Source organism: Culex pipiens, chromosome 3 (genome assembly GCF_016801865.2).
Source record: "Culex pipiens pallens isolate TS chromosome 3, TS_CPP_V2, whole genome shotgun sequence".
Taxonomy (NCBI): Eukaryota; Metazoa; Arthropoda; class Insecta; order Diptera; family Culicidae; genus Culex; species Culex pipiens.
Genome location: NC_068939.1, coordinates 12,950,791 through 12,963,531, shown reverse-complemented (window position 1 = coordinate 12,963,531; position 12,741 = coordinate 12,950,791). Strand labels below are relative to the sequence as shown.

Genomic DNA, 12,741 nt, shown 5'->3' with positions numbered 1-12,741 from the left:
CGGGAAAAAGTCGGGAATTTGAGATTATTTCTCAAAAAGTCGGTAAAATCGGGAATCCCAAGCATTTCTGTTAAAAAACTGTCTAACTCTTGAATAATTTTGTAATGTTTTGTACAATTTTCAAAATTCACTCAATTCTCCTTTAGTAAATAACTTTCACTTTTTCAGTCTATTTGAGAATGAAATGTCAATTTAAAACATTAAAATCTAGATAAAATATTGGTTATATTTGAAACACATGTTTATAATAATTCTAATAAATCAACTGATTTTTATTAATATTAGTTTATCAAACCAGAGCTAACATCTAACTTATAACAACAACAAAGTTAATGAAAAACTATTTTGAAAATAAAGTTTAATTTAAACGATTAGTGAAGTTTCGATTCTGTTTTATTTGGTCACATTGATTGATCATCTGGAAAAAAAATTAAGTTTTAACTAAATTAATTAAGTTTTTTCAAATGTTATTTTTTCAAATGTTTCCCTTGATCTTTTTTGTGAATATGGGTGAATTACTATGAATAAAACATGATTGAAAAAAACGGCGTTCACCTTCGATGCTCGTTCGAGAGCGGACAGGAACCGGCCACGGAAAACGGGGACCGGCAAAAAAGAACGGATCGAATAAAACAGAACGCGCGGACTAAAAGTCAGGACACATGACCGAGTCGTCGGGTGGTCAGAGCCGAAAGAGGCCGATTTATTGGTCCAATCTTAATAGTTAGCCTAGAGAGGAGATCACGATCTCGCTCTTTTATCAATTCTCTCGCTGATAAGGTCACACATATATTGTTACACTACACAAATCGATCAAGAGAGAAAGTACATAAAACACTGAACACAAATTTATCTAGACTACATTTACTTTAGGTTGTTCCACAATTAACAGTAAACATGAAAAAAAATTAAAATTGCTGAAAAATATATTCAACAAATTTTCATTTAAGTTACTGCAAATATGTTTAAAGAATTTGTTTCTTCAAACATTTCGCATAAAATAAGTGGTAAGACATGGAATCTTATCAAACTGAATTTTTCGTTGTAAAAAAAAAAATATTAAAACGGTTAAATACTGACAACTAGATCACGGTGTGTTTCCTAGAACAAACTTAAGATAAAACATTCGGCAAGTATGATAGTTGGCACCATGAAAGAAGGACCCTTTCCCGACATTTTGCAGGGTCTGGCGAAATATTTCGTTGGGGGGTCTAGAGCAACTTTATTTTGAAGATTTTTTTTTCGACTTTATAGTATTTTTCTTCAGAACTTGGGAGAAAGTCACTTTTTATTTTACGAAATAAGGTATATCTCTGCTAATATCGAACCAAAATTTATACTTTATGGAAATTGATTCGAAAATGTTTTAAAATATTTTAGTGTTGTATGGCAGAGGATTGAAAAAATAATGTTGGGAGCCTTTTGGGTAATAACTAGCTTTTAACTGAATGCACTAGCTTTTGCTAGCTGAACTAGCTGAATGCTAGCTGAACTAGCTTTTGAGCAGCAATGGTTTAAGCTCGAATTTGTATCCGGGCAATCTGTTGCTGTATTTTCATGACAAACTGTACAAAGAACGAATTTTATTCGGTCGTTTTTAGGTTTCCAGCTTGGATGTTGGGGTTATTTCAAAGAAAGCTAGAAATCTGGTAAATCTGGGTTGGAAACTTTTGATTTGAGGTCAAATATGTAATTTAGAGTCTCTTGAGGCACATTCACAGAAATTTGATAGATATGAACATGAACCCATCGATTTCTATCGACTTTTCTGAAGAAAAATCCAATAAAATCGAAAACACAATCTTCAAAAAAAAAGTTGCTCTATAGCCCCTAGACCCCCCGACGAAATATTTCGCCGGACCCCGCAAAATGTCGGGAAAAAGCCCTTCTTTCATGGTGCCAAATATCAGACTTGCCGAATTTTTTTTCTTAAGTTTGTTCTAGGAAACACACCGTGAGATAAATAAACATCAATTCAAAAATTCAATATCCAAATTTACAAATTAAAAAGGAACTTTAGTACAAATATTTTTGTAAACTAATTCCTAAATATTTTTTTTAAATTCAGCACTTTTTTTATTTAAATTTAATTAGAAAATACAATTTTGCATTCATCAATAACTTGTTGCCAATTTTAGTAAAAATTAACATCTAAATTTTAAGTATTGTTAGGCTTTCGAAAAATTTGCAAAGACTACTATTTCAATTTTTCTACTCTGAATAACTATTCTTTTAGTTTCTGGAAAAGTCGGGAATTTGAAAATGGGATTTGAGTGGTCACCCTGTCATCTGTTTATTTTCTTACTTTTATCATCAACTTCGAGTTTTGAGACGCCATTTTAGTCAAATTTGAATGGTTGATTGCTTAATAATTTAAAAAAAAAATGCTTCTTTTCAATATTTCGTCACCGCCGTTTTGGCCGCAATCTTGGATTTAAAGGTGCTATACTGCCCATGTTCGCATAAATGTCCCATATGCAAAAACAGCAAGCTGAGAAAAACGCATTTGAAGTTTGTCCCATACATAAGGCTACGTGTTAAGTTTTTGCGAAAAAACTGGATTTCCTCCTGATTCCTAGAACAAAGTACTGGATGTTATAGGCTCTTTCGAAAGAGCACACAATTTTGAACCAAACTGCATCAATAACTCGAAATCGATGAAAATGCATATGGGACATTTATGCGATCAGGGGCAGTAAATCACTTGAGAGTAGTTTAGTAGTTCACTTACATAAGCTCAAGAATCAAAAATAAGAAAGAAAGTTTAAGAAAGTTTTTTCAAAGATTTTTTTTTTCTGGAAATGCCCATGCATTTGAACACACAAAATAAACTTGAAAATATATTTTTTTTTTAATCATTTTGGGAACTAATGGTCCAATTTCCAATAAAAAAATTTGACTTTTTCTGTTCTTTTCTATATAAATTGTTAAGAATGTTTATGATCAAGAAAAACATTTAAAAGGGGCTGCAAACACTCATATTTGACAATTTTAAATATTGGGCTAAAATTCAAATGTCGAAATACTGTTTATTGAAATGAGAAGAAAATTTCCTTTAAAAAAAATGAAAATCGGACTGAGATAATCTATTTTTTTCTATTTTTATAAAAAAAAATGCTTTTGTTCATTTTGATTGCATCTTGAAAAATTTAAACATTAAAAGATGTTGAAAAAAATTTACCTTCTTCATTAGCTGTTGCAAACAATCACAAAAAAATAATAGCGTTAATCCTTTAATTTTGAATTGAATTAAAAGAAGACCTTTTTCATAAAAATGAATACAACAATCAAATTCAAATGATTGCATCCAATCCAGTTATTTCCCAAGAAATCAAATTCCACTTTGCAGAACAAACTAGCTAAAAGCTCTGTTTACAGTTTGCAAAAACTCAATTCTCGCCGGCCATGCAAGAAAAACTAGAACGGGGGGAGGCATCAACGAAAAAAATAACACCATCAATTAGCACTCTTTTGCCCGGCTAGGCGGGGACAGTGAGACCCGTCCGCTTTGGGGCCCGGTGTACACGGCCGGCCGAACGGCAACGTGCAAACATTTAAATTAAGCGATCCGTTTACCGAAAAGCTTTTACCCCTTCCATACCAGTCGGGGAAGAATTATTAGGGTGGTCAGAGGCTTATGACTTTTTTAAATACAGATTTTCATTTTTATTTTTTTTTTTTGGTTTTAAGTTTCACTTAATCATTAATATTTTCAATAAAAATTCAAACAAACATAAATGCAACAAAACTTAGGGCACCCTTCCGGCAGGAGCTTTAACATTCCCAACATGATGGTCAAAAAGGACTCTCTGAAACAAAACCTTTTCTCACACTCCCAAACACAGTTTCAGTGGATTTTCGCATAGGTAAACACGCGAAACGCGCGGAATATTTACTTTTCATTATTCATTTTTCCGTTCCGGTTCCATGGGGACCTCGGCCCAGCGTTTTTTGACGGATTTTTTTGTTCCAGTTTGTTGACACAATCTCGTTTTCCTCCCAATTTTTTTTTCTGTTCCAGGTTTCGGCCAGAGCATGCAAACGACCAGTATGGTCCAGTCCGGGGTCCATCAGCAGCAACCGTCGCCGGTTAAAAAACAATTAAGTCCCGATCATCCGAACCCGGCCCTGCCAATCACGGAGGTAGGTGTGATATGCCGCGCTTAGAAGTGGATCAAATGACATTTTTTTTTTGTTTGTGGAAAATGGAATTGCTCAATTTGCATGCTTCAAGAGTATTTTCAACAGCTGGGATCTCCAAGGTCAGAACCAAGAGTGCGCCAAAGATAATTAGTAGCAATCAGGGGAAAAGAACGTAATTTTTCGCCTTCCAGACCATTTTTTTTCCTGCGGTTTTCCCAAGGATTAACCGCAGCAGCACCGCCCCCGCGGATGTGTCCCACCATTAAGAGCTGGTGGCGTAACTTTCCCGTCGTCCGTGATAAGCTTATAAATTACCTCATTAATATTAATAATTGCCCTTTAATTGTGGAAGAAGCTCCTGCTGCTGCTGCTGCTGCAACCAAGGCAACCAAACCTTAGAGAAGCAGGGCAGGGATGATCATCCTCGAAGAGGGTGTGAACCCGGCATTGGATATTCATTGGCTGAGGGGCTGCTTTTTCCCCCTCATTATGCATTCAAATATCACCGACGAGTGATTCTGAGAAATGCAAATATAATCCCAGATTTGCGTGGGGCAAATTCAGTCACACTTGCTAATAATGATGCTGCGGCGAAAGTTGTTGCAGTTTGAAGCAGGATTACAGTGCAATTTGGCGTCACATTCCAGGGAAATGAGCCTGTGGCAACCCGCTAATTAATGGCGGGAAAAAAACACCCGAGGGAAGCCTTAATCAAACAATTCAGTCCGTGACCGCACGTGGTTGGCTTTGGGACAGTGCAGTGGCTCAGAACAGCCATAATCCGACGAGTAATTAGTTTTGAAATTATGCACGGTTTAGTCACACATCTGTGCACATGGGGGATCTAATTAAAACCATTAATTTCAACGGATTCGAATATTTTATTTGAACAATAAATTTGAATCGCTTTTCAACAAAAAATACAACAAACAGATAATTTAAATTTAATCTCAAGCCAACTTCTTACTAAAGGGTTATAAAATAAGACAATTTTGTGAAGATTACATGGTATGAGACGTGAATGGAGCCCAAATCCCTAATATGAGCTTGATTGATTGGGACAACACATAACATCGATGCCTTTTAATTTTTACAATTTTGAAGTTTCTTTTTGGATTGTTCTTAAGTCTCTTAAACTTATGGTTCGTGGAACAACTGAATGGAAGAATATTGAAGATGATTTAACATCCTTGTTAAAAAACCACTTTCTGAATTCTCATTTTGATATAACCATATTACTATTCGAAAAGTCATTTCTAACAAAAATCAATTAGCAAGCAATTAACCCTCTACTGCCCAATTTTTTTTTCGAAAATATTTATTTTTCCCGTATTCGTGAGTTCATTTTGAGCAATTTTTGTTCTACGAAAAACTTTACTTCTCTTGTTTTATGTTTTTCTTGTCTTATTTTTAGTATTTTAATTTGCTTTTATCTTGTTTTGTTTATGTTTGTTTTTGGTACTATTTGGCCTATTCTACCACCTTATATAATTACATTTTGCCTATCTAATTTTTTTACGTTTTTACAGTCACTTTTTCAATTTTTTGCTTGTTTTTCAAATTTTCTGCTATAGAATGGCACCATCATCATTTGAATTGCAAAAAAATGCGTAGAGGCATAGTTTGGGACACTAGAAAAATTACTGCATACTTCTTTTTACTGAAAATATAGGAAATGTTAGTAAAAAACACAGCCAAAGTTGACCTCAAAAAAAGGCATTTATAAAAACATTGGCAAAGTCACATAAAACAAGTTAAATTTCTAACCCTGAAATTTTCTAAAATTATAAGAGTTCTTCTTTCCAATGCTTTTTAAAGATCAAAAATCGGTTGAAAAATTGATTTTTGGCGATTTTTTAGATCAAAGCCCGTCTGAAAGCGGGGTTAGGTTGTAGAGGGTTAAGTTTATTTTTAACCCATTTGTTCCATTCCCTTTAAACTTATCGTAAACAAATAACATAGTTTTAAATTTTATGTTTGCTAAACAAAAATTCCAAGATAAAATTTGACCACGAAATGGGATCGATTTTTAGAGATAGCTGTTTTCAAATTAACTCTATTTATTATTTGTAAATAATGCCGTTACAAATATTTTTCAAAGTTTATGCCCCTTGCCTCTGGCCATAGTCAATAGAGAGGCAAAAAAAATGAGTGACATAGTTTTAAAATGTCAATCAAACAAGTGATTTAAAACGCATTATAGTTTAGTACAGTTGTTTTACAAACATAAATGATTTTTTTCGCTTTAGTTTTGTATTAGTATGTTAGATTTATGCTCCCTGAACACCCTCCAATAGACAGAATTTCAATTTTAGTGAATTTCCTGCGAAATAATAAAATTGATAATTTCTAGTATAAATGAATCTTAAGCAACCATGCGCACTAGGTTGACAATAAAAAATCATCATCAGGAATACCATCTGATTCGATTCCTTAGGCAAAAATAAATATCTGTGCAAATGTTGAGCCAGATCGGTTAAGGGTTAGGAGTCGTTGTCTGCCTTTGTGGATCAATCGGACCGCGCACTGGACTCACAATCCAGAGGTCGCCGGTTCGAATCCCGAGGCGGACGCAAAAAATTCTAAGTGTAAAATATAGGTATTCGGTGCCCTCTCCCCGTGCCCATACCTTCACACTTAGGAGACCCGGGAGGCGGAGTCTTGTCGCAAAAAGAACGATACACGCCTGTGGAACCGTAGACGAAACCGCAAGGTTTAAGAGGGCCACATTATAAGGTGTTACGTCGATTCCGTTAGTCGTTGAAGTTTATATGGGAAAAATCGCAAAAATGTATGCAGAAAAATATCGTTTCAGTATTTTTCTGCCAGGTACTCTCGCTCAAAATTGCCCAAGTGTGATATTCTTGTAGGAAATTTGATTTGCTACAACTTTGTCCAAGGGTGCAAAACGATCCGAGTTGATTCTGATTGTTGGTGATTTTTTTAGTAAAAATTTTTTCTCCATGCATTTTCTCGATTTTCCCCATATAAACTTCAACGATAAAAAGCGACCCCTTAACCTTATCCGATTTGACTCAAAATTGGAACAGTTACTTATTATTGCCTAAAGAATCGAGCCAGGGGGTATATCTTACGATTTTCCGAAATTTTCAATTTGTCTTGTCACCCTAATGTGCACCCATTTCCAACATCGAAAAAATAAATTTCAAGCCAAATAAAAAAATAGCAAAAAGCTATCCAACATGTGTTATAAATTATTACAATTAAGTTTCAGTCAAAAAGGGCAAAATATCATTGATCCTAAATTTCAAAATGTATATAAAATATGTCTTGAAGGAGCAATTCCATGCCAAATAGAGAATCGGTTGTACCCGACCCTCTCCGATTTCAATGAAACTTTGTAGACATGTTATCCTACGCTTATATAAGCCATTTTTGTGTATATGGAGCCAGTTCCACTCGATAATAACATTTGAGAAGGGCGTAAGTGTTTTAATTTTTTTTGTATTTCGGAATTTAAAAATTTCTGTATCTCGAAGCCGTTGCATCGTATCAAAAAGTGGTCAAAGACAAACTTGTAGGAAATTTGACGGGCTTTCCGAAAAAAATACACTGAAAGAAAAAAACACTCTACTTTTACGAGATTTTTTGATTTTTAAGTTTAAAAGTCAAATTTGAGGAGGAGCCCACGATTTTTTTTCGTTCAAAATTTTTGTGAAGATAGCCTAAGATGTTACAAAAAGACTCACGAAAAATGCAGGATGGAGCAACTCACCTAAAAAAATACAAAAATCATTTACTGAAACTGTTTTTTTTAAAGTGCTCTAAACGTCAAAATTTTCACAAACCGATAGCGGAAATCGATTCTCCAGACAATTTTACATAAAAGTCTCCATATTGACTACTGTTCTAAGTCCAATCCTTGTGAAGTTACAGCGGTTTTAAAAATAAAAATGTTGAAAAAATAGGTTATTTGATGGTTTTTTGCAATTTCTATGTGACAGACTTGATTTTTCAGTCTCGTAAATATTATTACCGAAAAGCTCGTCCAATTTCCCATAAGATTGTCTTTGACCACATTTCAATTGGATGTATGGGCTTACAGATATAAGCTAATTTACTATCCAGGTTACTATACCACACTGAAAAAATATTATGTTTTCAGTTATGAGCAATGTAATTAGCTTATATCTGTAAGCCCATACATCCAATTGAAATGTGGGCAAGGACAAACTTATGGGAAATTGGACGAGCTTTTCGGTAAAAATATTTACGAGACTGAAAAATCAAGTCTGTCACATAGAAATTGCAAAAAACCATTATAAAACCTATTTTTTCAACATTTTAATTTTTAAAACCGCTGTAACTTCACAAGGATTGGACTTAGAACAGTAGTCAATATGGAGACTTTTATGTAAAATTGTCTGGAGAATCGATTTCCGCTATCGGTTTGTGAAAATTTTGACGTTTAGAGCACTTTTCAAAAAAACAGTTTCAGTAAATGATTTTTGTATTTTTTTAGGTGAGTTGCTCCATCCTGCATTTTTCGTGAGTCTTTTTGTAACATCTTAGGCTATCTTCACAAAAATTTTGAACGAAAAAAAATCGTGGGCTCCTCCTCAAATTTGACTTTTAAACTTAAAAATCAAAAAATCTCGTAAAAGTAGAGTGTTTTTTTCTTTCAGTGTATTTTTTTCGGAAAGCCCGTCAAATTTCCTACAAGTTTGTTTTTGACCACTTTTTGATACGATGCAACGGCTTCGAGATACAGAAATTTTTAAATTCCGAATTACAAAAAAAAATAAAACACTTACGCCCTTCTCAAATGTTATTATCGAGTGGAACTGGCTCCATATACACAAAAATGGCTTATATAAGCGTAGGATAACATGTCTACAAAGTTTCATTGAAATCGGAGAGGGTCGAGAAAAAAGTACCTGAAAAATTCCTGTTTTGGGCTGGAATTGCTCGAAGGGCATTTGAAATTTGTTGTCGTGTTTAATTTATTTGCCTTCTGATTTTTTTAAGGGAACAACAACTTAAGATAAAACTTGCAATGGCCTGATTCCAATCTTGAAATTAACAATTAAAAAGTGTAACATTTTTGAAAGTAACTACACATTATCGATAAAGTAAGATTGTCATGAATTTGACCTATTTATCAAATAACTTGCTTTGGCATGGAGGAACAATGCGAATCGTTATTTTCCCCAAAAAAAGTCCAAAAAAAACAAAAAACAAAAAAAACTTTGATCACTACCAAAGAGTAAAAAAATATCATGCCTGAAGTCGTTCACCAACGAATCTGTGTGTCCAGCCAGCCGTGACCAACAGAGTGGTCATTCCCAAGAGCTGCCGAACCCTCATTATTTGTCCTTTTACTTCCTTGGGCCGCGGGCATCGAGCCAAATGATAAAGCTTACCCAAAAATGTGAAAATAAGGAAAGGAAACTGACACACACACACAATCGCACATGTGTCGTCACCAAGAAAAAGCAAAAACGGATTATCTAAAGCTGGAGAACAGGATTCTATAGCAAAGGTTGGAGTTATTTGAAATTTTAATTTTAAATATATGTTTAAAAAACGTTACAACATATATATACAAGGAGCGGCCGTGGCTGACTGGTTACGGTGTTCGCTTTGTAAGCGAATGGTTCTGGGTTCGATTCCCATCTGCTCCCAACGAGAAAGTTAAGAACACATAAATTTGAAATGATGAATATGAACGAAAAATCAAAGTCGCTCAAGGCGGGGTTCGATCCTCCGTCCTTTGGATTGGTAAGCAAAAATGCTAACCACTAGGCCATGACGACTTGGTGAGCTTAGACTGGAATTAGGAATACTGTTACAGAGAGCGAGTTGTGGCGCTATAACCACGGCAAATAGTGTCCAGGGCATTTGTGGAAATACAATGTCCCATCCCAGAGGGTCCCGGAGTACCAAACCTTCTTAGCATGGTACTCCCAACGAATACAACCAAAATCTCGGAGCGTATGGTGGTGTGTCCCCACGCTTCTTCCTCCCCTGTCGATTCAGAATTGTGTTGTTGTTCGAACACTCTGTGCTCAAACTCAACCCAATTACGAGTCATCTCTGCGATACGGCTTTACGCAGTAGGCCTGGCCGCTTTAACGCTTGTGATGTTTCAATGCATTCCGATGCAATGGCGCACTACAAATGTTAATAAATGACAAGAAGAGTGCTAGGCGTCATCTAACCTAAGGCACTCTCCAGGATCCCTTCGAAAGATTGGCTGCGCTAGGGTCTGATTAGATTAGATTAGATTAGATTAGAAAAAACGTTACAACATATATATACAAATTCATGCTGATTGAAAAAAAAACAAATGGTGTCTTCCTTAGAATACAGAAGCTTGGCGGCCAAAATCAGTTCGTCGTCGAGATCTCGGTTTTGGTTGCCAATATGCTGAGGGATAATACCGGGGGGAGAGGTTCCTATTTGTTATTAATTTGGCCAATTTGGGACGATATCCGGTTCCATTATCGGTCAATACGAAAGAGATAGCATGGGTGGATGAAGACTAAGCTCCCGGAGATTGTCGAACATTATTTGCGAAGGACTGATGGTGACATTAGAACAAAGGTCAATTTTTCAAGCAAAATGGTGGAAATTATGCTCTATAATATAAGTTGAAACCACAAAACTGTGGATTTCAATCTGACCACTACATTCGGTTTCTATTATGATAGAAAATTGCTCGAAATCCCATAAAACGGAACTCCTCACTCATCCCCCTCTTTTTCTTGTCCAAATTAATCCCAAAGAGAAGCAATCACTTTCACGAGGCAAAACTTGATCTTTCGTTCGTTTGGGGAAGCTCTGCCCAACCCGGGCAAACAACTAATGGATTCAGATCAATATTTAATTGAATTGAGTTGCATCCAGCAGCACAGCTCAATGGAGGGGGGTTTGTTCTACGAGCGGCTAAAGTGCTTTTTCTTCTGTGGTGAGCTTAAGCTCCAAACCCAACCCAGAAAGCGATGAAATCGAGAAAGTTCTCCAAGCTCCGCTGTGTGGGAGTGTATTTGTGTCTGCATTTGAGAGGTTATAATGCAGCTCATCGATTACAGTTTGAAGGGGGTGTAGTTTGTGTTCTGGTGTTGAGTTTAAGGACTTTGTACTTTGTTCGTAGTTTGATGTTTTCATCGAGTTGCTTTTGTTTGTGTGGGTGCAGTGCACTTGGCATTGTTGTTTTGTATGGATGGACCTACATGTGCACTGGGGGGTTTTTGAATTGCAGTTCTAGTACTGCTCAACTTTAGTCATTAGCCGGATATCATCTGTTCACCCTGTGAGGGTAGTTTTGGAAGTTCTTGTTTGCTGGTTCACCGATTTCAAATTGGAATGTATACCTCAATTGGTACTATTGAGGATTTTATTATGGCTTGAAGTAAACCTGCCTGGTTTTTGAGAAAATTCAAGGAATCATCCTTGTTTTGGAATTTTGGAAGGTTGAAAACTCTTTTATGATGTATTTTACCTCAATTTAGACTAAAAAAGTGACATTACACCAGAAACGTGGTGAAATTACACATTTTCAGAGGTAAAATTACCCGTTTTTTTCTGACATAAAAGATGTACGCCTTCCCAGATGTAATATGCCCATTATTTTATTTACTGTATAAGAGATAAAAATTATATCCAAAATTATAAAAATATGGAAAGATATCAAAAACAGGGGAACACGTTGACCTTTATACGTTTTTACAATTATTTTAATTTAGCTTTAGTTTTATATTTAAGAAAATAAAAAAAAAATTAAAAGGTCATTTTATGTTTCAATATAGTTGATAGTGTCACAAATAGTAATTCAAATAAATTTAACAATTTTAAAAGCTTAAAATAATTACAAAATAAGGTTGGCGCAAATAATTTGAAAATTTGTTTGTCTCTAATCTCTTATTTAATCTAATCTAATCTAATCTAATCTAATCTAATCTAATCTAATCTAATCTAATCTAATCTAATCTAATCTAATCTAATCTAATCTAATCTAATCTAATCTAATCTAATCTAATCTAATCTAATCTAATCTAATCTAATCTAATCTAATCTAATCTAATCTAATCTAATCTAATCTAATCTAATCTAATCTAATCTAATCCAATCTAAAGCAATAAAATTTCTGAATAGTACTTTTTCATTTAAAAGTTTGTTTTGCATCTGAAAATAAAGTATTTATTTTTTTCAACGGTAGGGTTTGTGCCAATCCAGTAATACAAAAAAATATTGATTTCCGAAATTTTGGAGAATTGCTTAGTTACGTAGGATTTCCAAAATCAATTATTAATCGATTTTTAGTCAAGCTTTGATTTAAGCAACAACTTTCTTATGAATTGTTATTCAAGGGTTTCCAGAAGCATTTATTACTTGCAATTCTGCCAATCAATTTCTCAAATTTCTGAATCAAAACGATTAATTACTGAATTACTATTTGATTTAACAAAAAAATAATGATTATAAATAAATTTGAGTTTTTTATATAATGCCTTGAATCAAAGTATTTCAATAAAATTATTAAAAAATTGGGCATCATCGAAGTTTTAAATAGTTTAATTTTGTTACACAAATATGGATTAAGTGAGTGTGAGTAAAAATTGCCACTGAATCCGC

At 34.5% G+C, this 12,741-nt stretch overlaps 2 protein-coding genes across 9 annotated transcripts in view; both read left to right on the top strand.

The window, feature by feature from the left end:
* The window catches only part of LOC120432597 (RNA-binding protein 1), a 454,616-nt gene that overhangs the window by 74,544 nt on the left and 367,331 nt on the right, over nucleotides 1-12,741 (top strand). The gene's annotated exons all lie outside the window — the stretch shown is intronic.
* LOC120423495 (rap guanine nucleotide exchange factor 4) overlaps nucleotides 1-12,741 on the top strand; it is a 330,099-nt gene that overhangs the window by 238,648 nt on the left and 78,710 nt on the right. For all 7 annotated transcript variants that reach the window (XM_039587335.2, XM_039587332.2, XM_039587331.2 and 4 more), the window contains one exon: nucleotides 4,022-4,143. In XM_039587335.2, coding sequence (XP_039443269.1) covers nucleotides 4,022-4,143 — 122 coding nt within the window. The remainder of the gene's footprint in view (nucleotides 1-4,021; nucleotides 4,144-12,741) is intronic.